A 27041-nucleotide genomic window follows, 5' to 3' on the forward strand; every position below is an offset into this window, starting at 1 on the left:
GGAGGCGCTGCCGGCCCCCGGGGGGGCAGTGGTGGTGGGGGGAGGCCCCGGCTCCGCGCTGCCCCCGCCCCGCTGGGTGCTCCCCGGCGGGCGCCGTGCGGATCCTTCCCCCGCCCCCAAACACCGGCACCCCCATACCTACCGCCGTGGACCCCCCCCACTCCCCAAATCCACCACCAAGGATCCCCATATCCAGACCCCACCACCACCACCTAAAGGACCCCTATATCCAGCCTCCTCCTTTAGGGACCCCCCCTGCCATATCCCCCCCCCCCCCCGCTTAAAGGACCTCGATATCAGACCCCCTCCCCAGGGATCCCCCGTCCCCAGGGACCCCCCCCTCCCCAGGCACCCTCATATCCAGGGACCCCTACATCTGCCATCCCCCCCCCCACTGGCAACACCCCCAAATGCTCCCCCCCAGCACCCCACCTCCCCACAAATAGCAGCTCCATGGTGGTGCCCCCCCAAAGGTAATCAGCAGAGCCACCCTGGCTTCACCCCAGGGTGCCAGAGGGCACCCCAAAAGGGGGCATCGAGCCCCCCCAACAGCACTGGGGGGCTGGGGCACGACAGGCCGCGAGGGGGGTGCCAGGACCCCTGGGCCCCTCCAGGTGGGAGGGAAGTGTGTGTGTGGGGGGCACCAGTGGGTGCCCACCCGGGATGGGCAAACACTTTGGGGGGGGGCAGGGGGATGCCATTACCATGGGGACCGCGGGTGGGGGGGGGCACCTCGGTCCCACCTTAGTCACCATCTTTTGGGTGATGCCCCCCACCTCCCCACCGGGACCCGCTGTCCCCCCACCCCCTCCCGGCAGAGCGGCGAGCGAGGGCCAAAGGGTGCCGGGGGTGGGGGGGGGGCAGGGGGAGGCCGCGCGGGGAGGGGGGGAGAAGCCGCAAAAGAAGCATCCTGAAGGCAGCACGGATCCTCGCCCAGGCTCGCTCCGTCTATTCCCGCAAAACAAGCCGGAGCTGAAACCGAGGAGAAGGGTCCCGCGGTTGCCTTGGCGACGGGACGTTTAAGGGGGGGGGAAAAAACCACCAAAAAAACCCCCATCCCGCCCCCCCAACGACATCTTCGCCCCGTTTCTCCTCCCCCCCCCTTCCCCGTCACCCCGCAGGGACGGGGGCGAAGGAGGCCACCGGGGTGGGGGGAGGTTCTTCTTTTTTGTTGTTTTTTCTTTTCTTTTTAATCCCTCCCGTTTTTTTCTTTCCTTTTCTTTTTTTTCCTTCTTTTTTTTTTTTTTTTTCCTTTTTTTTCTTTTTCTTTTTCTTTTTTTTTTTGGCGCCGGTGTCAAAACTGCACAGCGCCGGGGGAGATGTTGAACATGGTGGGGTCGAACTTCTGGCCGCGGAAAGGGGAGCCCTCGGTGTCCCAGCCCTTCTTGAGCATCTCGTGGACCTTCTGCGAAGAAGCGAGAGGCGCCGCTGCGGTGAGGCCGAAAGCTTCGCCCGCCCCGGCTGGCCTCGCGCCTGGGGCACCCGCCACCATGCCGCCCCCCCCCCCGTTCTGCTCCCATCATCTGCCAGGACCTTGGTGAAGGCCACCGCCACCAAGCCACATCCAGCAGGACCTTGGTGAAGGCCACCAGGCACAGCTCCACTGGGCCACCTATGAAGGCCACCCATTTCCATCGTCCTGCTGTCCCGCCCCCCAGCCCAACCTGAGCGGACAGACTGGCTCCTCTGGAGGGACGTGCCGTGATGTTGGTCCCATCACCAGTTGAGGAGATGGGGCTGGTGCCAGCAATGGGCAGCGGGAACAAGAGGAGGAGTGGGTGTCCTCTTGTCCCCAGAGATGCCGCAGGCATCACTGCGGCCCGCGCTGGGCACCGAGCTGTGGTGTCCATCGGCCACCCAGAGAACATGGCACGATGGCCTGTAGGTGGCTACAGGTGGGGATGGAGAACATCGACCAATGGCCCAGACGTGGCCCCAAGTGGGATGGAGGACACCTACCAATGGCCCAGAGGCGACCCCAGGTGGGGATGGAGGACACCTACCAATGGCCCAGAGGTGACACCAGGTGGGGATGGAGGACACCGACCAATGGCCCAGAGGTCGCCCCAAGTGGGGATGTAGGACACTGACCAAAGGCCTGTAGGTGGCCCCAGGTGGGGATAGAGAACACCTACCAATGGCCCAGAGGTGGCCCCAAGTGGAGATGGAGAACACTGACCAATGGCCCAGAGGTGGCCCCAAGTGGGGATGTAGGACACCTACCAATGGCCCAGGGGTGGCCCCAGGTGGGGATAGAGAACACCTACCAATGGCCTGTAGGTGGCCCCAGGTGGGGATGGAGGACACCGACCAATGGCCCAGAGGTCGCCCCAAGTGGGGATGGAGAACACTGACCAATGGCCCAGAGTTGACACCAGGTGGGGATGGAGGACATTGACCAATGGCCCAGAGGTGGCCCCAGGTGGGGATGGAGGACACCGACCAATGGCCCAGAGGTGGCCCCAGGTGGGGATGGAGGACACCTACCAGCTCGTGGCTCTGTGGCTTGCCCTGCAGCTTCTGGTGGTAGTCGAAGGTGAGGCGGTCAAGCACGGCGTGCTCCTCCTCGTCCACCGTGGCCATGGAGCGCTCCTTGTTGATCTTGTCGATGTCGATCTGCTCCTCGCCCTCCAGGACAGCGTTCCACCAGTACTCGTCGCCCTTGCTCAGGTTGATCTGGGGACCACGCAGCGGCGTCAGGGCACGAGACGGGGAGCGTGGCGCCGCCTCGTCCCCCACCCCCACGCCCACCTGGGGACCCGTCATGTGTCATCCCCCCTCAACCCGCTTCCTTCTTTCCGCGTTATTTAAGCAAGAAGCCCGGCAGCCGGGAGGATTTATGGCGCTCGGTGGCGGCGCTGCAAAGTCATCAGTAAAGCCAGACAAGACAACTTAGCGAAACCTCCCCAGAAGCTCAGCGGCTCCGGAGGGGGAAATGCGGGCAGCCATTAAAGTTATGGAGCCGGGTGTCTCTCTCCGGTGCAAAGCAAAGGAACCAATTAATGCAAGAGGGGGCGGCTGGGGCTTAATCCTTCGGGAAGAGCAGAGCCGGGAAAATATTCCAGCTCTGGGAAGGCGTTAGTTTTTCCGGTGAGATGAGCGGGCTTGTTCTTCTCTTAATTGCACAGTTGAGCTTCTCCAGAGGAAGCCAAACAGCTCGAGGCTTAGCGCCGGGCTTCTCCACCGCTTCAGCCGGCTCTGCAGACCCCCCAGCCTGAGGGCCGCCTGCCCCCCGTGCCAGGCAAAGCAAGCCGAGGGCTTCGCAAACTGTCCTTGCTTAACCTCCGCAGCTGGTGATTTGCTCTTATTCCTGGGAGGGAGGGAGAATTGAAAGTCAGAAGCAGGACTCGCTCGGAAGCGGCACCTTCAAACCTCGAGCTTCTCCTTTGCCCGCAGGCCACGGCAAAGCTCTTGCCATGGGCTCCAGTGCAGGGTTTCACGCTTTCATGCAGCTCTGGAGGGCTTGCTGCAGATGGGTCCAAATCTCACTGCAGGACCCATGGGTGGAGGTTGCTTTCTTGGACGCCTTTCTGTTGACGTCCTCCAGCGATTCAGCCTGGCACATGGGCTACAAGAGCTTAAGGTGACAGAGATGCTGGCAAGGAACCTCATCAAGAGCTTGGGCACAGCAAGGCTGAGATCTCATAACATTCAGTCCAGACGAGGCGAGATGTCCCACAAGCTTCAGCCACGTGTGGACCAGGAGAGAAGCTCCAGCGCTGGGCCACCAGCGCCCCGCAAGGCTGCGTCCTCAGCAAGCGAGTGCTCCAGGAACCCAGCGGGGCTTCACGAATGCGACAGGCTTTTCTTTTCCACCAGGACAAACCTTGCCCTGATGATGTTCCTTCCTCCAAGCAAAAGCTTTGCCCACACTTGAAGCTGCCGCTACAAGTTTCCCGGCCACCAGCTCAGCCGGACGAAGCCAAGGCGCCAGGCAGGGAAGGGGCAGCTCGGCACGGCTGCGGGAGGGAAGAGAAGCGCGGTGAGAGAGAGCAACTTGGAAAACCAGCCTCCTGCCAGCTCCTTTTCTTGGGAAGCAACAATGGCAACGGTCGCCCCCAAAAGTCGGCAGGGGCCAGAGCCGTTTAGAGGTGCTAAGAAAGCAGCCAGCAACGTTTCCAACAACACGTGGAGGTTAGGGAGAAGGGAGAGCACCGCAGATTATCATTAACTCGGCCTCGCAGCTCACAAGGTGACAAGCTGAAGGCTTTAATAGCTGCTCAAGGCAGGACTTGGTGACAAAAACCTGAGCGGGGATAACAAATGTCGGAGAGGAGGAGAATAAAAGAGGGAACGGAAAGAAAAAAAAAAGAACCCTTGACAACGAAAATAATCCCAAAACGTGTTGCGCACAACACCCAGCGGAGATTTCTAAAACGAGCTCATGCAAATCTATTTTCATCTCACTTTTGACAAGCGAGCGGGTGCAATGGAGAAGGGAGCACGCGGGGATCGTACCCAGGACTGCGGGGGGCTTCAGCAAGGTGCCCCCGGCAGCGGGATGAGCCGGGGACACGATGCCAGGCCAGCGGAGGCGGCCAGAGCCTCGGCTTTCGGAACGGCGCCCGCCGGGTTTCAACCTTGGTTGGACACTCGTGCAAGCCGCAAAGGTGCCAAAGGGCGGGATGAAAACCAGGTCGATGCCGAGCGCAGGCAGCGGCAGGGCGAACCGCGTCAAGCAGGACACAAGGGCAGCGTGGAGGAGGAGGAGAAAGGACTTGGGTGCCAGGAAGCGGGAAGGCACTGAGGACTATATGGATGATGGAGAGATGCCTGGCGAGGAGGAGAAATTCATAGGGACACCAGATAGGAGAGGAAGAGCAGAGCCAGGAGGGGTTAGGAGGCAAATTAACCTCAGCTGCTTCTCAAGATAAGAGGCCATGGAGAGAACACAGGCCAGTTAATGAGAGCCAGCAAAAGGCACGGAAAACGCACAGATCCTCATGACTCTCTTTGTGTCCTGCAGGAGCATATGGGACGCAACAGTCCCCATGAAAACGCTGCACGTGATCACAGCAAGGAGAGACTTTCACAAGGGACAAGACCAAGCAGGACAGCTTCTGCCTCCACGGAGCATCAGCATACGGACCGACCTCCGCCGAAGGGACTCCCTTGTTTAAAGGATCAAGAAACTCGAGTGCTCATAGGTTTTTCTCTGGGGCCAGAGCCTCTTAAGTGCCCCAAACAGTGATACCTTCCAAGAACATCAGGATCTCCTTGGGTGACTCCACCACCAGCACTCTGTGAGCCCGATCTCGGCCACATCTCCGACGCCGCTGGGAGATGCCTTCTTCTTGGTCCCAGATGAGAAGTTGGCACCTCGCCGCAACTGTCGGGAAGGGGAAACTCCCGACCGCTGCGTTGGGAATTCACCGGGAGCTGCGTTAACACGCGGCAGTGCAAATTCCAACAGGGCAAGGGCCCGTACGCCCTCGTCCGCCGCGGTCCCTGGTGCTCCAGCAGGACCCGACTGGCTCACGTCCGAATCCCCTCCCAAGAGCCGCAGCGAAGCGGTTCATTAACAGGAGGTTGGATGCCTGCTGATGAATGAATCGAAAGGCTCCGCAAACCACTTTTGGCTACTCGGCGCCTGGGAAAAGGAGACGCTCTCGGGTGAGAATTACTCACTCTGCTCCAGTTACCTTACAATTCTTCAAGTGAAATCTCATCCCACCATCAATATGTTGGCAGCCAGCTGGAGATCCTCACAACCCTGCGCTCGCGCTAATTTGAGGCAAGAGCCAGCTCCGGCTGGAGATAACGGGACAACTCCCCTTGCTGCCCGGGGACACTCCGGAAGGCCCCCGAGTCTCGCTCCACCCGCGCGCTCTTCCCGTCCTCCTCCGGAGCTGGATATTTAATAAACATCGCCTCCCTTGCTGATCCTGGGGACAGGCACCCGGAATTGCCATTCGCGCTGCAGAGCAGCCGTCCGTCGGGGCAGTTCCTCTTGAACAAGGCTTCGCTCCTTCCCCAGGGTTATCTTCACGCATCAATTAACTTGCAAGAAGCTTAAGAACGCCTTAAAAACACAAGTTGGTGATGCCATCGCTTCCTGTTTCATGCCCTCTCCACGGCCCACCGGATTTGGAGAAGCTCTTCTCTCTCGCAGCAACTTCACGCTCTTGCCGTCAGGCCGTAACCGTCCCGGGTTACATCCATTCTGATCCAGAGCAGCTGGGCAACACCTGCAAAGCATCTCCGTGCACTTCCCTCTGGACTTCTGCATCCAGCAGGAAATTCCCACTTGATTTCACCCCAGGGAAGCTTGGCTTTGGGTGTCCGTCTGCTGTCCCGCGACAACTTTGACGGTGGGGGACAGCCCTGGGGACAGAGCCTGCCTGGCAGCAGCAATTGCGCCACATAGCCCGGACTGCCAGCACACTCCGGAAACGGGATAACGAAGCTGGAAACCTGTTGGTAATGAGCTCCAGGCCAGCAACAACGACTGGGACGCACATGGGCAATGGGAGACTGAGCGGGATGCTGCGTGGGGAGAGCCAGGGAAAGCCAGCGTGGGACACGTCCAGATCTGGCTCAAACTTGCAACTGCTCCGAGTTTCCAGCTCGAGGCCGGAGCAGCTGCGAGCAAAGGCGCAGGGACAGCAGCCGGAGCAGACGCCCCTTACCAAAACGCACTTGCCCGGCTCCAGGCTCCAGAGGGAACTCTCCGTGTTGATCTTGTGCGTGAGCTTGCCTTCCATGAGGACGCGCTGGCTGCCGCCCTCCAGCACCGCCACGCGAATCGTGCCGCTGCTGATATCCACAGCCACCTGCAAACACAGAGAAGAGGAGGAGGAAGGTTCCCATGCACGTGTTCTCGCCGGGCGGGTTGACGTGCGGGGTCAAGTGCACTCGCCGGGGATGAGAGAGAGAAAGAAGAGCTATCGGCTCCGCGGGTAGCGGGAGGGTGGGAATCCCGCTGCTGTTTCGGAGCAAGCGGCAATGGCTCGGGGGAGAAAGGAAGAGCTAGAGGGATTCGAGCCGGCCAGGGCTCCCCGGCGAGGCACGGGGGCCTCCCGCCACCATACGGGCAACCCTGCTCAGACCCGCCACTGAGGTGACGCTTCTCCCTGCCCGGGGAAAGGGGGACGGAGGCAGGTTGCTGCCTGGGCACGCCAGCGCCGGCGGTCTCCAAAGAGACCATAGGTCCTTCCTTGCCTGCCAGCCCCGGGCCGCAGCGAGCGCGGAGCCCGGCCGGGGGAGGACCGGGCGCCCGCGGGGACCGGGGCAGGTTTGCGTGTGCCCAGGCGCTGCCCCGTCTCTCGGCCCCGGGAGGAGGAGGAGATTGCGGTTTAGATTTGCCTGCATTCTCTCCCAGAGTTCCCCCAGATCTTCCTGCCGCTCTGCAGACCTCATTTGAAATGTTATTACATTATCCATTACCTAGGAGATTGCCGGTGACTCACTAGCTCCACGCAGGCAAGAGCCGGAGCGATGCCGCGCGCGCGAAGCTCTTTCTCCCCCCCCATCACCACCACCACCACCCAACAACCGCCGCAAGCGAGCGGACGCACGCGCCACGGAGCCGGCGCCGCCTCGGCGGCGGAGCGGGCCGGGGCTGCCGCGGGCACGCGAGCCGGGCCGGCGGGAGCCACGGCCGCCAGCGGCTCTCCCGAGCGGCACCCGCCGGGTCTGGCCGGAGGACGCGGAGAGGACGCTCGGGTTTTTCGGACGGTCCCTGCGAAAGCAGCTCTCGCTTTCCAGCATCTCTGGAAAGGCACGAGGCCACGGGCAGCGGGCTCTGCTCACTGCCACCGATCCTGCGGCGCGAGTAGTTACACGCTCCAGCATCTCGGCACGGCAGGCGGCTGAGCACAGTGACCCCCCCCCCCAGCCATCTTCTGGAGGGGCTCCCTTGAGGCACGGAGGGTCTCGGATAAGGGGGACGACGCCAAGGACCCCACGGAGCTCCTGAAGACGCAGCAACGGGATCCAGCGAGGCAGGGAAGAGTGAAATTTGAGACGTGTTTTATTCCGAGGTAGCCGCACAAGGCAGCACTCGGGGCTGAGGGACGTCTTCAAGGGACCTCTGGGAACGGCAAGATGTTAGGTAGCAAGCAGGTCTGGACAAGCAATCCAGGGCCAGAGGAAATCTGCTGCAATGTTTCAAACATGATTAGGGATGCTGAGGAGGAGGCGGCTGGGGCCAGGGAACACGCCAGGAAAGATTATTGGTTTTAATAAAGCAGCTAGAATATGCCTCCTCGCGTCTCCGACGGCACCAGTGGGATACGAAGGTGGTGGTGGGGGGGGGAGCAGGGAAGAGGGGCTGGAGAAGCAGCAGAGAAACCCAGATGCAAGGAGAGCGCCAAACAGGGCAGCCTTAATCCAGCAGCCTTCCCGATCGATCAAGAGCGAGAAGCAATCGGAATAGCCGCCGCTCCCCACGCCTAACGTAAAAACAGGCCATGTTCGGCGCACGGATCCGGAGGGGCTCGGGAGCCTGAGCTGCAACAGCGGCCTGCCTTCATCCCGGCAGGGAAAAAAGATAAAAAATAAAAATGAAGAAATCGCCTCTGCTCGGCATCCCCGCTCCAGCGGGCGCCCGCGGGGCGACGTGGGGCCCGGCTCTCTGCCACGGCCTCCCACCGCAGTAATCCGCGAGCGCTAAAACGCCCACAGCCGCCCACGCACATCAAACAAGCAAACACAACCCGGGGAACCAAACTAGCTCGTTTTCCTCTGAGCCGGGCAGGAACAGAGAAGCTGGCGGCGTTATCTCTATTTAAGCGCCGGGGAAGCGCTCGGATATACGCACTCGCCCCCCCCTTCCCCATCCGCCCCCCGCTGCACCCCTGGGTAGAGCGGAGAGATGGAGACGGTGGAGGGAGATGCTCCCACCTACGCCGTCTCCCATTCCCGCTCCGCGGACACTTTGTGGAGCTCCTTACGGCGAACCCGCCAGCTTGCCCGAGCGCTAATGCGCCATAGCAACAGACTGCATCCAAAAAGTGCCATAAGTAAGATTTTTTTGAGCAGCATCAGAGCCGGGCGCACTCGGAGCCCAGGGAGCGAACGGGGGAGATTTTTAATCTCGCCTTGGCAGGCAGAGGCCGAGAGACTGATAATTTTTGGAAAAGATGAAGCTGCATGGTGAACGTAGGAGAACGCTTCTGTTTTGCAAGAGCCCATCGACAACAAGCCCTAGGTCTATCCGGTTTTAAAATCGCTTCAAATCGCCCCGCTCTGGCCCATGACCCAGCCTATCTGCTTGCAGTCCCCCCCCCCCCCCGCCCAAGGCTGGAAGAGATTTTAAAGAATCTCCTTAAAATGAAAACTCGGCTGCTGAGGGACCCCGGCACGCGTGCACTGCCCCAAGGGAGACATCCGTCCGCCCTCGCAGCGCGGCGGAGAGGTTAGGAACCTGCCAGGCCTCCGTGGCTCCGGGGGGGATGGTGGAAAAGGACCAAGCAGGCAAGAGCCCTGGCGCAAGGGCCCTTCCCTGGGCAAAGGCGACGCATCCTGAGTGCAGTCGGATGCGGAGGGGATGGAACATCCCTCCGGGCACCCCTGAACGCTTCCAAGAAACGGCTCGGTTTTATCGGAGCGACCCACTGGGAAAGCTGCAGCTCGCGGTCCCCCTGCTGTCCCTGTGGCAGCCGCTCACTCCATCACCCCTCCAGGCCGGGTTGCTGCTGCCAATTACACTCTTTTGGCACGCTCAGGAGCTGTGTAGGCTGGAGCCAGCGAGCAAACCCAAGCGTGCTCGTTTCCAGGCGCCCTGCAAGTGGAGGGGAATGGGAGGTGGGGGAGCGCGCGCTTCCCAAACGGAAAAATACAGAAGGGACCGCGGGGCGGGCAGCGCTCGGCAAGGAGAGCGCAAGCGCCCGGGTCCGCAAGCCCACTCGTAGGCGTGTTCCCCCTCCTCCCCACCCCCCGTAGCTGCTCACTTGCCCCCGTGACCGCGGGGTGCAAGCGAGCCTCGGCGGTTGGTACGTGAAAGGCCCAGGCCACGGCTCCGGGCTGCGACGTTCCTCGGGAGAAAAGGGACAGGAGGGAACAGGAGTGGCAAAGGAAAAGCAACGTGACTGGTTGCAGCTACGAGTAAAGTAAGAAAGAAGAAACATTCCCGTTCGGACCCGCGGAGCGAGGCAAGGCTGCCCTGTGCTCCGCACGCAGCAGCGAGGGCGGCCGGGCCGGCTCGCCGGGCTGGGTGCCGGGCCCGGATCCCTTCCATTCGGAGCCGCGATGCGGGAGCTTGCGAGTCTCGCAAGGGGCCGGGCCTGCTCCGATTCCCCCCGTTCCTGCGGGCCAGAGCTGCCCCAGCCGTTCCTGCTGCAAAGGAAAGGCAAGAGACGCTCCAAGGCAGAGAGTGCTACTGGGAAAGGAGCATCCATCCCCAAACTATCCGCCTCTGGCAGCTTGGATAACCGGGGAAGGAGTTAGCCGTCCCCAAACTATCCGTCTCCGGCAGCTTAGATAACGCACTGCTTCCCGCTCCAAGCAGCTTCCCAGGAAAGCTGGGCCTCCGGAGGGAAAAGGAGACGTCGGAAGACGAACCGTTCGAGCCGGTTTACCTGTTTGCCTTTTACGATGTGCTTGGGCACCGGCACTTTAATCTCCAGGTCGCTGTAGTCTTGGGACCAGGCGTAATTCTCTCGCACGGCTCCGTTGTAGCTGTCGGGATTCGTCTGGAACTGCTCCTGTCTCCTGGGGAGCAAGAAAAGTAGAGAGGCATTAAGCGGCCAACAGATTGGAGCGCGGAGAGAGCAAGAAACTTGAGGGAAGGATATAGGAAGTAGAAAGAGGGCAGAGCCAGCCTGACAGCATCCTTAATGCTTCGAGTTAACGCTCAGCCTTTCCCCCAGGACGGGAAGAGTTCGGATCGGCAGGTCCAGGACAGGAAGAGTCGTCCTGCTCGGCACTGGCAGGAAGGCTCGGGCTTGACGAGAAACTCTCGGAGCAAAAATCAGCCGCTTCCGGCTGCAGGAATTTGGAGAGAAAAAACGAGGAGAGATTTGGTGGCAGGGGGAGGACGGGATTTATTAGCCATAACATGGCCAAGAAAAGGGGCTCGGCATTAAACCCGCACCCCTTTAAATCGCCGGCGGGCGAAGGATCCATCCCATCGAAACCTCCCCGCTCGGAAATCAAATCAGACCGTTTCTAAAGATAGCCGCGGCGCTAACAAAAGGCAGAGTTATTTTAAAATGTTTTCATACGCACCTCGTCCCTAAGCCGGAGCTGTACAGCGGCGTTACGTAAGAGGGAAACGGGGGACGAACGGGCCCGGGAGACGGCGGACCTGCCCCGGGGACCTCATCCCCCTTCCCGACCCCCCCCAACGCCGAGGGGTCCCGGGCAGGCAGGCGGCGGGGGCGGCTTCCCGCACCGCCGGGGCTTACGTAAGATCCCTGGGTTTTTTAACTAAATTCAGCTTCAAACCGTTCGGAAGGGTCCGTGCGTACGCACGCGCTCTTGTGTTTCGTTCTCTTCTTGCTCTTTTTGGTTCCCCCCCCTCCGACGATTTCAACGGGCACGTTGAAGGGTTATTTCGTTGGTTTGGGTTTTTTTACCCACCGCATCGAAAAGCACCCGGTTTCCGGAGCCACCGAGAAGCGAAGCCGGCGCAAAGGAGCGCCCCGGGCTGCCTGCCGGGCCGGCTCCGAGAGCGGCGATTCCCGCGGGGCTGGGGGGGGGGGGGGGTTATGTGTTTTTTTTCCTCTCCCCCCCTTTCTTTTCTTTTTTTTCCCCCAAATCTTGCCCTCGCCCAGCGGTCGCCCATTGGGTCCCCATTGCCATGGAGATGGGGGTTGGCATGGCAGCGGAGAACCGGCGCTCTCGCCGGTTGGCTCCAGCTGGCGGTTCCCAAACCACCCCCGGGCTCGTAGGAGGCGAACGGGCTGGAGGGCGAGAGAGGGAAAAGCGCGGGGCCGCCTTTTCCGATGCTTTTTGCCCCCCTCCTCTGTCGACCCCGCGGCGGCGAGGGGGCTAGCGCGGGTCCCGTGCCTCCCCATCAGCATCCCTTTTCCCACCGCCTCCGCCGCCACCGCCTCCACCGCAACCCCGCGCGGGGGGAAGCGACGGCCCCGAACACTGGCCGGCCTTCCTTTTGCTCAGAAAAAAACCCCCGGCGGCCCAGATGGGAAAGCCAAGGGGATGGTTTCGTGCCCGAGCGTAGGAATCGCACGGCGGCATGACAAATCCCCTGGCAAAAACTGAGCTTCCTGCTCTCGAGCCAAGGGACGCTCGGGATTTCGGGTAAGAAACGCCAGCCTCAGCCTAGTCACACGTCTCCGGCAGGAGGCTGCCATCTCTCCCACCTCCCGAAGCGCTCCTGCCTTTTTGGGGGGGGGGAGGGGGAAGATTTTCCAATCCAGATCCTTGCCTGGTCCAACTGCGCTCGGCACGCGACACCCCGCACGCCGGCGGCAGTTCGAAAACCTGGACGCAGCCTTGCCGGCCGGGAAGCGGTTTCCTTCGGCCTCCTCGGAAAGGAGGCCGGGAAGCGAGAAGGCGCCTTTCCCGGTCGAGCACGTTCTCCGCGTCGCTTCAACAGCACCACCGTGCAGCGGGCGAGAGAATTTCCTCGCCGCCGGCCGGCTCCATCCCTCCGTCCTCAACTCCGCCGGGCAGCCGGCAGCTCCCCGGCGGGGAGTAGGAGAGGTGGGGGGGAAAGCAGAGGGCGGCCGGCGAGCGCGGCAGCCAACAACCGACGGGCCCGGCCGGCTGCCGGGGCGCCGAATCTCCAGGCGGACCCGGCGCCGGGGGCACTGGAGCGGGAGGGCGAAGAAGCCTCGGCTTTGCAGCAGCGAGGCTCGGGCGCCGCTCGCGCTCGGCTGCGCGGTGGCGGGGCCGCGGTGGGCGGCTCTGTGTGTTCTGTCTTGTTCTATTTTCGCTCGCAAATGTGTCATTTTGGGGGAGGTGAAACCTTTAACAACGCACCGGCGCGAAGCAGCCAAGCTGGGTTGGGTTTTTTCCTTTTTTTTTTTCCCTTTTTTCCCCCCCTTTTGCACGCGGCGCTGCCGTTAAAGCCTTTCCCCCACCTTGTGCGGCCCGAGCTTCCCCTTCGCTCCGCGCACATCGCCATGGATTTCTTTCCCTTTTTTTTCCCCCCTGCGTTTCCCTTCTCGGAAAGCAAAAGCTTCAGCCGCAGCTCTGTAGCAGCAGCCCTGAGCATAGAACAAGAGCAAGAACTGGATGCTGGAGGATTTAATATTTTATAGGAGAAGTATGGCAGCTGCTAGAGTTCCTCTTTACTACGGATTTGCAAGGCAAGACCGCAAGAGTTGAGCAATAGACAGCACCGCGGGAGCGCTACGGCTGTCCGTCAGCCCGCCGTCGACAGCGGAGCGAAGAGCAGAGGTCAGCACGTGCCACGGGAAGGACTAATCCCAGGCGACTTGTTTGATTACTTAATATATATATTTATATATACATATATATGTAAAAAGAAAAAAAAGGGTTTCAAACCTACATAAGGAAATATATCCGCTTAGCCGTCCCGGAGCGTCTCAGCTTTCAGAGGCAGGATCTCTGCTCGGGGCGCCGTGCGAGCCCACGATCGGGGGCAGGCTGACGGAAATCCCCCCCTGGTTTCGCGTAGCCAGGCACGGCAGCCCCGACGGCTTCAACTTGCAGCACCTCCGGCCAGCACGGCACGAGCTGGCCGCCCGGCTCGGTTTGCTGCCGGCTTCGGGGTTCTTCGGCGTCTCCTGAAGACGGTCACGGGGCTTTGCTAGCGGCCCAAGACCGTCGAGCTCCGGTGGGGGTTGCGCCTTGCCGGGCACTCGCGACCCCTCCGCAGCGTTGCCGAGAGGCCGCCGCCGATCCCCTTCCTGGAGCGAGTGGCATCCGTCACCGTAATTCAGCTCGACTCCAGGAGGCAAATTGGGGAGGAGAAGCTGCTGCCGACACACGGGCGCCCGGGGCAAAGCCGGCAGCCTCTCCGCAACACCTCCGACCTCTTGCATTCGGGCGACGGCCGGCCAAGCAGGGCAGGCAGACGCCAGGGCCATCTCCGCATCGTCACACATGGGCCGCGTTCGCGCTGCGGCACCAACGCCAGTACTGTCATCTAGATTTCCAGGGAGAAAACCACCTGCTCCCGGCTCGCAGCCTCCCACTTGGCAGCACGGCCGCGGGAAAGCTCAAAGCCGCTTCAAGCGGCGGGAAGACCTGCGTGAACCAGCTTCTGCCAGGACCACGGCAGGAGAAGGAAAACAGATCGGCTTTTAAGGTGACTTTGACGCGGGACAAACGTGCCCTCTGCTCTTCAGGGTCCCAACGCACACCGGAGGGTGCTGGAGCAGCCGAGCGACGGGTGGAGAAGCCGCAGGTTTAACCTCCGAGGAGGGCTGTAGGAAAGAACCCCGGTCATGCTCTTTTTGCTGCTTTTGCCAGGAAGCTGAGGAGGATCCTCCCCCCGCCCCCCGTCACCCCTTCCATTACATTTGCTCTCTCTTGGTTTTGGCCGAGAAGCAGCGAGGCATAAGGAAGGCTTACCGCCGGGTCTCAGCGCCTTCGCCGGAGTCCTGGAGGCACTCGGGGCTTCATAAAAGCTTCCTTCGTACACGACGCTTCAGTTAATTAGGTCTTCGGCAAAGCTGAACACCAACCGCTTCCCTCTTACAGCTCAGCGCAGTGAACAAGCGTCGAGATCCGCTCCACGTTTCTCCCGGTGTCAGCAAGCTCCAGCCTCCAGCACGGCGCTGGCCTCCGATGGGTCCCAGGGCCCTACGGACCCTCGGGGTCTCTTCCGGCCACGTCTAATGAAGGTGCGCTTGAGTTGGTGGGGGAAAATGCTCCATGTATATTTTTGGAAGGGCTCTTTCGTGCCCACGATGGACACAAGCTCTTCAGTGCTTCCACAGCTGCCTCCCTACCCCATCCTCTGAGCTCCTGATCACGCGTCTCCAAGGTGGCAGCAGGCTTCTCAAAACTGAGATGAGTTCGAGCCAGTGGATGTGTGCACACACACAAAAAAAAAGATGGAAAAAATGACATGCCAGAGGAAGCAGCCAAAGCCTTCTCCCTTACCCCCAAGACTAGGGCATGATCCCGAGCAACATTCAACCGTGCCGCCCGGGCTCCAGCCAGCAGCGAGGTCCATTCTCCTTCAGTGAGCTTCAGGGCTCGAACTCACCACCCTGATGGGATCGGCAACCGAAAAGGCAGCAGAAAGCACCAAGACAACTCGCCCTTCATCGTTAAACTCGGAAGCTGCTGCGAGGAGACGGGGCCAAGGTCGCCCGGAGTACAAGGCAGAGAGGTGCCCGCCGCACAACACGCGTGAGACAACGTCTCTGCCGCCCAGCGCAACAAGGCATCCACCCAACCCCAAGCAGCTGGAGACCCCGCGTCCCCTTTTGCCCTTTCTCGTGCATCGGGACCAAGAGGCTCTTGCCTTCTCCCCGCTAGGCTAGCCAGATGAGCGGTTTGCTCTTTCTCCAGCTCACACTCTTCAGGGGAGCTTTTAGCCTTCCCTTTTGATTTCCAAGTTATTTATGGAGCCATTCAACAGAGCCAACTCAGTGACATTAGGCTAGTTTAAATGCCACCGCCAGCTCGCAGGAGAGCTTCGGAGTTGTCACCAGAGGGCTAGATTTCGCTACTGCTGGGAAATTTAGGTCAAGGACAGCAGGACACGCTACTGTTAGGGAAAGTCCCCCGAGATCTTCATTGTTTGCATAGAGCTTACACAACCTTGGGCTTCAGAGGTCTCCTTTGAGAGACCGACGCGCAGCCAAACTGGGCTGGATTCAATTATAGCTCCCTTGGAAAAAGGGGATAAGGCCAAATGAATCTACCGGGATTGAATTGTGCAAGCGCAGGCAAACGGGGCCTTCCAAACTCTCAGCTTCCCACACCACACAGACCTGACCTGGCCCGTACGCCCCTGACATTTGACGGCGTAACAGGGCTCTGCCAAGCCCGCGTTCCCTTTACATTTCCACGCTACAGTTCTTCCTTCGGCGAACGCCAAGGTATTAAAGCAAGAAAACAGCTCTTTCTTTCTTAAATAAGAATCAGGCACACGCTGTCCCTCAGCCTCCAGCCCTGGGATTTTCTGCTTGTTAAGAGAAAAAAAAAAAAAGAATTCTAGGTTTTAATTTAGTTATTTTTGGTCCCCGGACCTAATTTTGGAGATCGGCACCTTGGTAGGGCAAGCGAAGCCCCGAGCGATTCAGCGCGTGCCAGGGGAACTGACGCTCCGCTGCTGAGCTCAGCAGCCGAGAACCGGAGGAGTCAGGTTCCCCCCTTCAAGCATCCCAAAATCGGGCCCCAGCCGATCTCTTAACAGCTGTGAAAGGCTCGCTGCAGTCCGCAGGCCGCGCCAGATGGAGGGCTTCAGGGAAGCTCATCTTCGGCTCGAGCGCTTCGGCCTTTTGAAATGGAGGAATTTCGCGAGGAGTCAAGTTTCCACTGCTACACGGCTTACGCGCGGACACGGTTCTCCCGGCACCGGGGCCCAGCCTCTCTCCGTCACGAGAAAGACCTCGTTACGCAGGGAGGGGATAACTTACGGATCATCCTGGTGGATTCAGAGGAGCTTCCTGCTTTCCCCAATAAAACCCGGACGCATTGTTCGCAAACCTCAAATGCGCCCCAAGGACTGTTCAGGGCAGAGAAGCGCCTATGGGCAAGACACAACTAAACATTTCTGGGCGAGATTCAGCCTAAGAAGAGGGCCGCAAGGGGGGCTGCGACAGACAGAGTATGACTAAAAAACCCTCACGCAACCTGGAGAAGGGCAACGATGGCTCTCCGTGCCTCCTGCCGCAAGAAGGAGGGGTTCAGAAGCAGGCTGAGATCCCACAGAGCAGGGTTTCCCGTCACCGGGAAGCTGTGGAACAACTTGCTGCAGGACGCCGCGGGCACCAGCGGCTCACGAGGGCTGAAATTCAGAGAGGAAGAAAGAAAAAAGGGGGGAAAAAAAAAACGAGGGGTATTAAACACCAAGAGGTCTCTCCAACCGAGGAAGCTGCCGAACCGCAATTCGTCGGAGGCAGGGGGGAACACTCGGAGGAAGCAGCGCTACGCGCTCGTTCTGTTCTCCTCCTCTTCCCCAAGCACGTGCCGCTGCTGGAGCCAGGAGACGGGGCCAGACGGAGCCTCGCCGTCGCAGGTCAGACAGCCCTGTCTGGCTCCCGCTCTTGACGGGGACTCTGCGGCGCCAGGAGAATTCCCCGTGCGCAGCCCCGCGGCAGGGCTAAAGCCCGAAGGAAGGGACGTCGTCGGGAGAAGCAAACCGGTTTCACCGGCTTCTGGGTTGGACAGTGCTGGAGGCTAAACAGGAGCGACCACGGAGGCTCTGCTCCCTTCCCCTATCCTCGCTCGTGGAAAAACCTCGCTAGGAAAAAGCTCGGGACAACGTCGCCTCTGAGCCAAACAAAACCGGCCTCAAAGTCGGGCGGGTGCAGCAAGCACCCGCGACGACCCCTTAGGAGAACGGATCCACTCCAAAAACATACTGCAAGCACCTCGTAACGTGGGTTTTTTTTTCCCTCCTGCTTTTCATCTGCGCTTTCAGCAAAGCCAAGCAGTTGCTAAGTTGAATAGACTCGCCCAGGAGGCTCGTGGAAATTTCCCGAAGCGCTGCTGCGTCACCTCGGGGATCCACGGCGGCGCGCCATGCAAAGGGTTAACGGCGGCTGCGCAGGCCTCCGGGAACAGAAGCGGTCAAGCCAGAGCGTCGGAGAAGTCAGCTCACCAGATTAACACATTTCACTTCAATTTTATTCTGCCTCTCGCTAGGGACAGCGAGCCGGCAAAGCACACGAGCGATTTTGTAGGTCGCTGCCGATTGCAGCCACCCACTTAGCGGGAAGTTACCGTGTGGGGGGACGTCACCCGCAGGCGGCAGCCGGCTCTGGGGTGGGGGGAGAGCTCACCAGGAGGGAGGTTGCACGTGCCAGGGCAGCCGGGGCTCTGCCCACTCACCCGGCGCCGGGATGGGGCGCAGCAAACGCCGCTGCTGCCTTTTCGTACCCTTCCCCAGAGCAACCGTGGTGGCAGAAATCAGCTCCGCAGGTCACCTAACGGTGAAAGAGTGACAGGTTTTCCTGCCAAGCCCATAAAAAACAGAGCTAAAAACAAAGCCCTTCTCACCACAGCCCCTTCCTACAACTTCTCTCCTCTCTCCACGTGGGAGGAGTTTGCAGCAGTCAACGCACGGTTCGGCTGCGGAGGTCTCCAGGCCCCGATTTCATCCTGCTCTGGCTCCAAAAGACAAGTCGCACCATGCTGTGCTCCCCCAGCAGCTGCAAACCCTTCCCGGCAGGTAAGGCGCTGCCCATCCTCCTCAGCCCGCACAGCGCCCGCAGGGACTCGGCGTTCCGCCGCTCCCGTTCGGAGCCCTGGAAATTTTCCAGCTCCAAGAGTGCTGGGCAAAGCAAGCCAGCACGAAGTGGGTCACGCAGGTGCTGCTGCTCCGAGGCGAGCCGCGGTCCTACACGGATGGAGGGACCGGCAGCTCCCTGCGGCCACGGGAAGAGGCTGGAGCAGGGCTGGAGTCACGTCAGGGATGAGCGGTTCGAGTCTGTGCCTGGGGGAAGCAAAATTACTCCTCGCTGGCATTGCCAGTGCCGTAGGGACCTTGATGCCTCCCCTGTAAAGGTTCAGGTCCCTGTGGCCATCCCATCCTCTGCCTCTCTTCCCCAGGAGCAGGATCGGCTCGGTGCTAGACACCGAGGGCTCACTAACATCAGGTCAGGGCCCGTTTTAGCTAGAGCCGCAGATCAGCCGAGAAACAAGGTGCTGCAAGAGCAACCTGGGCCCTCCACCCAGCCGCTCGCAGACCGCGGGCACCCAAGTCCCTTCCGCGTCTCCCTCTAGGCTTCCAGAGATGCCTCAGCCCCGGCATGGACCCCGAGCCCGGCGCCTCCATCGCCCGCACAATTACATCAGCTCCTCCCTTGTCTCAGAAGTTCCTTCTTTGGAGGCTTCCCCAACCTGGGAAGAAAATACCCTGCTGCTCTTCCTAGCGGGTTGCTCTCCCAGGTCCAGCCCAGGCTCTAACAGAGGGACACAAGCAGCCCGGAGGTGCCCTCTCCGGTGAGGAGCCAAGAGAGGATGGGGAAAGCACAGAGCAAAGTTCAGGCTCAGAGAAAGAAATGAGCAGAGGGGAAGCAAGAGCTGGAGTCGGCAAGAGCTGGAGTTGGCAAGCACCGGCAGAACCCCGAGGCCAGGCTGTGCAGTGCCACACGTGGGTTGCTGGGCGCTATTTTAAATGCTACGTGGCAAATATATGCAGGCTGAAATCCAAGCTGGGGGAAGGGGATGGGGGGGGAGACGCTGGGTGAAGCGGAGGTGTTGGAAAGTAGGAGCTGAGCTCCGGCGGGGACAGCTTCAGGGAGCAGATGGGGGGGGAGTCAGCTCCGCGGCCTGCAAAGGCGGCCTCGGCGCCGCACTCCCACTCCCTCCGCGGAGTGGCCCCGGCTCGGCGGGGGCGTGAGGAGGGCACGCGCTCCCCCTCCGCCTTCCCGGCGAGCCCGAGAAGCTGCGACAGCCGGGGAAAGGGGAGGAGGAGGAGGAGCATTCCCAAGGCAACTGCAAGGCAGGCCGAGGAACCGGCCTCTCCAGCAGCGTGAAGGAAGCCTTCGATCCGCCCCGGCCCAGCTCTGGAGACCCTCGCTAGCTCCTTAGGCGCAGACCGCTCCGCAGGCGCCCCCAGCGCTCAGCGCCTTTGCACGGCAGCCTTCCCAACGAAGGGGAATCGCATCACCGTCGTTTCAAACACGCGAGAGGCGAGGAACTGCGAGAGATCTGTCCAGAACAAGGAGCCGAGCTCGTCTCTTACCCCACCGGCAATCCTTTGCGCCTGCAAAACAGGCTTGGCTTTGCTCTCCTCTTATAGAGCAGCCTTGCAAAGGCTGCTGCCGTCTCCACGCACTTCGCTAGATGCTCCCTAACACGTGTCCCAGCACCCAGGAGCAAAGCAAGACTGATGGGAGCTGGCAGATCTGGGATGTTACCTGCCCTACATTTATAGCGCATTGAAGTTGACAGAATGAGCGAGTTTTTATATAGATTTGGGCGGCAGAGGTTTTCTTATCTGGGGGAGGAAGGAAAGGAGACGGAAAATATTTCTGTTTAATCTCTCTTCTGCATCCTTGCTGCCAGAGCTGCACATTATTCATGCGCCCTTCGTAACCAGGCTGGTGGCTGTAGGTTTTGCTCAGAAAGGGCTGTGCAGAATTAAGCAGCCGGTTAAATTATTAATAGTCTGTCGGGGGGTGCCCTGAATGCCTGTTCCTGTCCTTGCCACCTTTTGGGGGGCTCCAGTGCCCCCCAGAGGCACCAAAACCAACTACAGCGTTTTGATAAACCTGTTGGTCTCTCTGCCCTACTTAGATGACGCAGACAACCTTTTTCCTGTTATCCGCGTCTGGCTAGCCGGGAAACGCAGGCTCCTGGCCCCAAAATCACGGCGCCGTAAAAAGCTCGCCCAGTTTGGCTTCCTTTGCCCAGTCTCACGCATCTACACAGAGATCCAGCTACGCACAAATCGAGGAGGCAGCAAAAGGGCCCGTGAATGTCTCAACGGCCTTATCGGGCCACGAGGTTTCGGGCAACAGGAGCAGATGCCTGGCGAGGAGGAAAAATAGCCCATCGGGCAGGGCAGAAGCCACAAGGGCGCCTTCGTTCGGCCACCTATGCCAAAGGCAGCTTCTTCACGTGGCTGCCCCCAACAACAAAAGGCTGGAGTCGAAATTTCACGAGGCGGAGAGAAAACACAACAAACGTGAACTGCAGCCTGCGCTCAGGTGGGCCTCAGCTCGCTCCTGCATGGGGCCTCACCCGGGGGCTTAAGCATCTCCCTCTCACTTCCTTTTAGGATAAAAACAGGGTTGAAAACAGAGCTGTGGCCATGCAGCCTGCAGAGGAACAAGGCTGAAGAGCTCTGCCAGCTCTAGCAGGGCTTTTTTTGGCTTGTTAATTTTGTGCTGGGGAGAGGTGTCAGACTGATGGCCCCGGGGATGATCTTTCTTTCACAGGACAGCTCCGGCACAGGCAGCAGAACACGGCTTTTCAGGTGATTTCATTTCTGGCTTCTGGCTTATTTTTATCCTGCTCGATGTGTGTCAGATCGGTCGAGTTAAGCACAAGTCCTTCTCACCTTTCCCTTTCAATCAAGTTACTCGGCAGGCGCCTCGCCCCCGATGTGAGCACCCTTCCCTCGCAAGCCCTTCTCCTCCCATGCTCGGACCCTCCTTTCTACCTGCTGCCTTACCATGAGCCGAGGGTAAAAGCTCCAACCCCGCAACGGTCCCTTCAGTTATTGCTCCGCAGCCTCCAAGGTTTTACCTCTCAGTCCATCCCTTCCATATCTCACTGGCTGACAGCTTCCCAAAAACCTCCCCGGCCTCGGGAATCTCCCCAGAGGCTTGTTCTCGCCGCAGATGAGTGCAAAACTGGCCCAGAGAACGAGGATCACGGGCCCAAGCCACACTCCTCCGCCACTCTCTTCCCACCGCTTCCCCTCGCCAAGGATCACTCGGGTAACAGCGGGGATGAACTGGAGCGGAGCCACAGGCACAAGCAGGAAGGCGGTGGGAAGACGCACTCGCAAAGGCCCTGCTTCGAGGGCTCCTCGGCCCCAGCACACCCAGCTCCCTCACCTCAGGCGCATCGACAGGCGGGAGGGGCGCGCGAGGAGCCCCCGCTGCTGCGCCAAGGCAGCTGCTGGGCCCTTGGAGCACGCTGCGAACCGCAGCGGCACGCGGGCCGGAGGAAGGCACAGCACTGCCATCCCCCCTTCTCCTACCCTCCGCTTCCACCTGAGGAGCCCATAACCCTTTGCCTGCAACAGTTTAATCCCTCAAACAGGAACAGACCTCACAGACGCACCCAGCAAGGGGCTGCTGTGCATCGATACAGGACTCTGAGGATGCTTTTAGGGCGTTGCTAGTAACTCTGACCAGGAGAGACACCGGAGAAGGAAAGAGAAGACCGTGGTCCACCAACACCTGGGCATCTCCCTCAGCTGAAGCAAAACGTTGATTCAGGCAGTGAGGACACACAGGGGCTTGAAACTCGATGGCTTCACCACTGGGGTTAAGACGACACACAGAGAAGGAACAGAAAAACCTACGCAGGATCCCACGCTCGGGTAAGCGGTTCATAAAGACGAGGATCAGCCAGCCGAAGCTAACCTCCCCCCGGGCAGCGGACAGACCCAAGACGGAAGAGTCACGGACGTCCCGGGCAGACTTTGAAACGAGGACATCTTTTAAAACACAAGACCGTTCAGCTCAGCTTGAAAGCAACCGAGTCTGGTCAGAGAACGCAGCTAAAGAGAAAACACGTCACAACATGTGATCCACCCTCAAAGTCGGCCCTGCTCTGAGCAGGGAGTCGGGTCCGAGACCTCCAGAGGTCTCTTCCAGCCAGAAGTATTTGACAACACTGCTGGCCTCACCGCCGGTCACGCAGTCAGGCCTGCCCACACCAACGCGCAGGTATTACGACCATCTACGCGAGCTCCTACCTGGCTGCTTGGACGTCTCACAGCATGCTATCAGGACACGGATGCGGAGGGGATAACAGGAGAATCCGACACTGAATTTCTGCGCAAAAGGGTTATGGGACAGCGTCTGGTTTTCCAGAGCTGCTGTGGTCAGGCAGGACCATCAGCTCAACCACACCACGCTGAGCGCCGTCAAAGAGACCCCGCTCACCGCAGCCGGGGCTGGGGGAAGCCTCGTGAACCGGCTTAGCCAGCAGCTCAAGCAAACCTCTCTGCGGGGTTGGGCACAGGGACTTGATGCTCCCCCTCTTCAGCAAGGAGGAGGAGAAACCAAACTAGCTGTAAGCAGAGCTCTCTGCCCTCCCACGGGGAGTTATGCAGCTGCTCCAGCTGTGGGGCCCGCAAGGAAGTCGTGAGACCTTCCTGAAGGGCTGAGAGCCTGCGGTGGTGGGGCGGAATCGCCCCTCTGCCCCCCAGCACAAGGGCTCTAAGACAGGCTAGCTAACACGGTCTCGCCGCTCCCATCATCCGCCTCCCCGCTGCCGGGGGCACGAAGGAAGTAGCATAAGAAAGACCCTTACGTGGGCAGTTCTGCTGGCCGGGGCTCTGCTGGGGCGGCAGCCTGCGGTGCCTCTGCCGGCGAAGAGCTGGGTGCTGCCGGGGCTGCGTCCTGGGCTGTCACCGCCTCCCGAGGCCTCGCAGCTCCCTCGGCATCCGGCACGGGCACGCACTCCGCCGTCGACTCCATCTCGATCTCCTGAGCCACAGGGGACGCTTTCACCCTCTCCGCCGCTGCGGCGGCCTCCTCTTCCTCCTCCTTCTTCCTCAGCTTCGCCTCCAGTTCCCGGCGTCTCTTCTCGTCATCCTGCCGGGCCATCCGCTCAAAGACTTTGAATGCCTGAAAGAGAGCAAACCAAGCAGATTGTCAAGCCACCAAGCTCGGGCGAAGAGGCTGGGGGAGAAGGAATGGAGATTCATTGCATACTTGGGGCACACATCACTGTCTCTCCCTCTCCGGGTTCCCTGTGCCCCACACTGTCTACTCCTGCCAAGCCCAAATTGCTTAAATCACCAGCGAAACCAGCCACCGATCATTTTGAAAGCTGCACATCCCCATTAAACGCCCTGACATCTTTGGATAAAGCCCAGATTCCTATGAGCTGCTTTGAAAACGTTTCTCGGGGCCTGTTCCAGCAGCTGAACTTGCATCAGCTTCCGCTGCAGGAAAGGGGATTGGTTATTCCAGCAAAAAGCAACCAGTTTCCCTCACCTCCACAGCCTCCTCTGCACACCCTCGCCAACACTGGTTCAACTCCCGGCCAGTAACGCGGCTTTGAGGGAGCTGACACCTTTCCCCACCTTCCCTTGCCTCGCCCTGCCTTCCAGCGCTAACTAAGGAGCTGTTTGCAAGCCCAAAGCTCAAACCAAACACCTGAGACACAAACAGGATGAGATCCTCTGAGACAAACTACGTGACAGCCTGCCTGGTGCAGGCAGGCTGCTGGCTGAGACCAAATGGACACTTTTAGCCAGCAAGAGTGAAGGCGAAGAGTGAAAAAAAGTGACTTTATGTAGGATTTTGAATAAGGACTGACCAACTCAGGCAATAAATTGCACTTTGTCAGAGAAAAACCATCCCTCTCCGTCACCCGGCAGCATGGTGGGTAAGGAGGATATAATTCCATCCTAAAGTGGCCCCTTGCCCCACTCCTCTCCCTTTGCAATCTCTTTCTTTTCCCCACTGCTCTGTGTCCCGGCTCTCCTCAGTGCTCATCCCCAGCTCCTTCTCTTGAACTCACAAGACTTTTTCTTCCTGCGTTCACCCTGCTGGCAGCGCCCGCTGGGCCTGGCAGCGAGCTGATGAAAATAGTCCTGCGGCTGCTCCGGGGGCGGCAGCTGCTCCGTGACCAGACCCCGGGCAGGAGCAGGTGAAGCCAAGATCAGTCTAAAGGGCAAAAATCCCTGGGAGAGGTCAAGGCACAGCGTTACCTTACATCTCGGCAGGGATCCCAGGCCGTGACTCAAACTTGCTATTCATAGGCCGTCCCCCACCCCCACCGAAAACAAAGCTCAAACGAGCCTGAGGCCCGATCACGCAGGGGACACCCCAAACTCATCTCCTTCTCCTCACACACAGCCCAAAACAGTCCCCGGGGTGTGTGTGGCGGGGGGGAAACCCAAGCGAAGTTGCCCACCCTCGCCACCACAACCTGCGAGCGGCAAAGCCCCGTGGTGGCGCGTGACCCCAGGGACGTGCCAGCTGCGAGCAGGCGGGCGACGCAGGCTCCCTCCCACTGCGGGCAGCCCCGAGGTGGGCACAGGGAGAGGGAACGGTGCCTTACATGGGCCTGCCCACCTCTGCTTCGCATCCACAGGCTGCCAGAGGTGGGAAGGAGAACTGCTAGTCCGAGCGGACTAACACCTAAAAAGAAAATCAAGCCAGGCCCCCATCTCTCTCAGCTCTTTTCCTTCCTCCTCACAAAGATTAATAACAGATTAATAACAGCCTGGAGTCAGAGATCAGCGCTCAGTTTTCAGAATGCCAAGCCCAGCCTGGCTGGGCCGGGCAAACAACAGTTTGGAGCATTTGCTACATCTCCAGCTGCTACCAGCAATGCAAAAAAGGATCAAAATCGGCTTCCTCGCCCTCTGCGTGACGCCCGCAGTCTCCTCTTGCTTTCTGCTACTGTCGTCCAGGTGTCCTAGCTCCCGCAGCTTGGGTCAGCAGCATCCGGCATGCCCTAACACAAACCCTGCTTGCCCAAAGTGCTGCGGGTGGTTGCCTTCTTCGCCCTCGCCACAGCCCAAGCTCCGAGGGGGGTATCAGGCCTCAGCAAGGCCTCCGGCGAGGGTCTCCCAGGTCCCACCTGCCCCTTGGGGCTCCTCGTCTTCCATAAGGACAACCCTTGCCATCCACTCTGGCGTGGATGCACCGGAACGCCTCTCCCCCGCACCCTGAGTGACAGCAAGGATTAAATCCAGCATCAGCCGGGCCCGGTCACTGGTCTTCCCGGCACCACCAGCCGCCGCCAGGCCTCGGGGCCAGCTCCGAGGGCAGGGCCGCGGCCAGAGGCCCCCAGGCACCGAGCTGGCGTGGTGAGAAGAGCGCCTGGAAGGGCCGCGGCAAGGCCCGGGGCCGCCCCGGCGGTACCTGGAGGGCCATGGCCTGGGCGGCACCGGGCGGGAAGCCCAGGCGGTCGCCGGGCCGCAGCAGGAGACGGTAGAAATCGGTCTTGCGGTAGAGGAAGCCGAAGAGGACGCGCAGGAACTCCTCCACGTTGCCGACGTGCTGCAGGATGCCGAGCAGCGCTTGGTCGTACATGTCGGTAAGCGCCGCCGCGGCCTCCATGGCGCCTCCGACCTTTCCTCCCCCTCCCCCGCCTCGAAACCCCGCGCCGCTGTCACGGTAACCGGGCCCGGCGGGCGCTTCCGGTCCGTCCCTGCGACGGCGCCCCCCGCGTTTCCGCCAGCGGCCCGCCGCCCTCAGCGGTCCGTCCGGAAACCGCCCCCCTCGCCCCGCCAACCTCTGCCCGCGCGCCGGAAGGTTCCGAGGCAGCGAGCGCGGAGGCCGAGCTAGAGCGCCGCCGCCCCGCGAGACGGGCAGCCGAGGCGGCAGGCGCCATCTTGGTTGCGGGTAGGGGAGGTCCCGGGGGCGCTGCCGCCATTACCGCGGCCGCACAGCGCACCGGGACCCCCCCCCACCGCCGGGGGGCGGTTATGGCGGTGCCGGGTGGCAGCGCCTCCCACGGGGCCCCCGGCCCCATGGAGTCCGTGGGTGCCCCCTTGCAGCCCCACAGGCCCAGCCGCCTCCCCTCAGCCCCACAGCATCCCTCTCCCTGGCCCCACTGCGCCAGGGGTCCCCGCAGCCCCCCCCAACCACCTGAGCCCCCCCTCAGCCCCCCAAGTGGCAATGGGACCCCTCTCACCCCACAGCAGTGCCAAGGGACCCCCTGCCCCACTGCGGGACACAGGGGACCCCCAGCCCCACAGCAGTGCCCAGGGACCTGCTGCCCCACTGCAGGACACAGGGGACCCCCAGCCCCACAGCAGTGCCAAGGGACCCCCTGCCCCACTGCGGGACACAGGGGACCCCCAGCCCCACAGCAGTGCCAAGGGGACCCCCTGCCCCACTGCGGGACACAGGGGACCCCCAGCCCCACAGCAGTGCCCAGGGACCCGCTGCCCCACTGCGGGACACAGGGGACCCCCAGCCCCACAGCAGTGCCCAGGGACCTGCTGCCCCACTGCGGGACACAGGGGACCCCCAGCCCCACAGCAGTGCCAAGGGACCCCCTGCCCCACTGCAGAACACAGGGGACCCCTAGCCCCACAGCAGTGCCAAGGGACCCCCTGCCCCACTGCGGGACACAGGGGACCCCCAGCCCCACAGCAGTGCCAAGGGACCCCCTGCCCCACTGCGGGACACAGGGGACCCCCAGCCCCACAGCAGTGCCCAGGGACCTGCTGCCCCACTGCAGGACACAGGGGACCCCCAGCCCCACAGCAGTGCCAAGGGACCCCCTGCCCCACTGCGGGACACAGGGGACCCCCAGCCCCACAGCAGTGCCAAGGGGACCCCCTGCCCCACTGCGGGACACAGGGGACCCCCAGCCCCACAGCAGTGCCC

General features: G+C 61.0%; 2 protein-coding genes across 3 annotated transcripts in view; both read right to left on the bottom strand.

Annotated features, from left to right (window-relative positions):
* Positions 1-27041, bottom strand: part of MYL7 (myosin light chain 7) — an 82814-nt gene that overhangs the window by 46379 nt on the left and 9394 nt on the right. The window contains exon 1 of one of the 2 annotated variants that reach the window (XM_062596829.1): positions 8528-8531. The exons of the other annotated variant lie outside the window; for it this stretch is intronic. Coding sequence (XP_062452813.1) covers positions 8528-8530 — 3 coding nt within the window. The 5' untranslated portion in view covers position 8531. Of the gene's footprint in view, positions 1-8527; positions 8532-27041 lie in introns of those variants that run through there. 2 annotated transcript variants of the gene reach the window in all.
* NUDCD3 (NudC domain containing 3) lies at positions 927-25845 on the bottom strand. The gene is made up of 6 exons (XM_062596822.1): positions 25566-25845; positions 22996-23312; positions 10521-10653; positions 6630-6773; positions 2488-2676; positions 927-1405 (listed from the first exon to the last, which is right to left on the bottom strand). The coding sequence occupies exons 1-6, from the start codon at positions 25761-25763 to the stop codon at positions 1295-1297; spliced, it is 1092 nt and encodes a 363-aa protein (XP_062452806.1). The 5' UTR covers positions 25764-25845; the 3' UTR covers positions 927-1294.

The sequence above is a fragment of the Rhea pennata genome, chromosome 28 (assembly GCF_028389875.1).
Source record: "Rhea pennata isolate bPtePen1 chromosome 28, bPtePen1.pri, whole genome shotgun sequence".
Classification (NCBI taxonomy): Eukaryota; Metazoa; Chordata; class Aves; order Rheiformes; family Rheidae; genus Rhea; species Rhea pennata.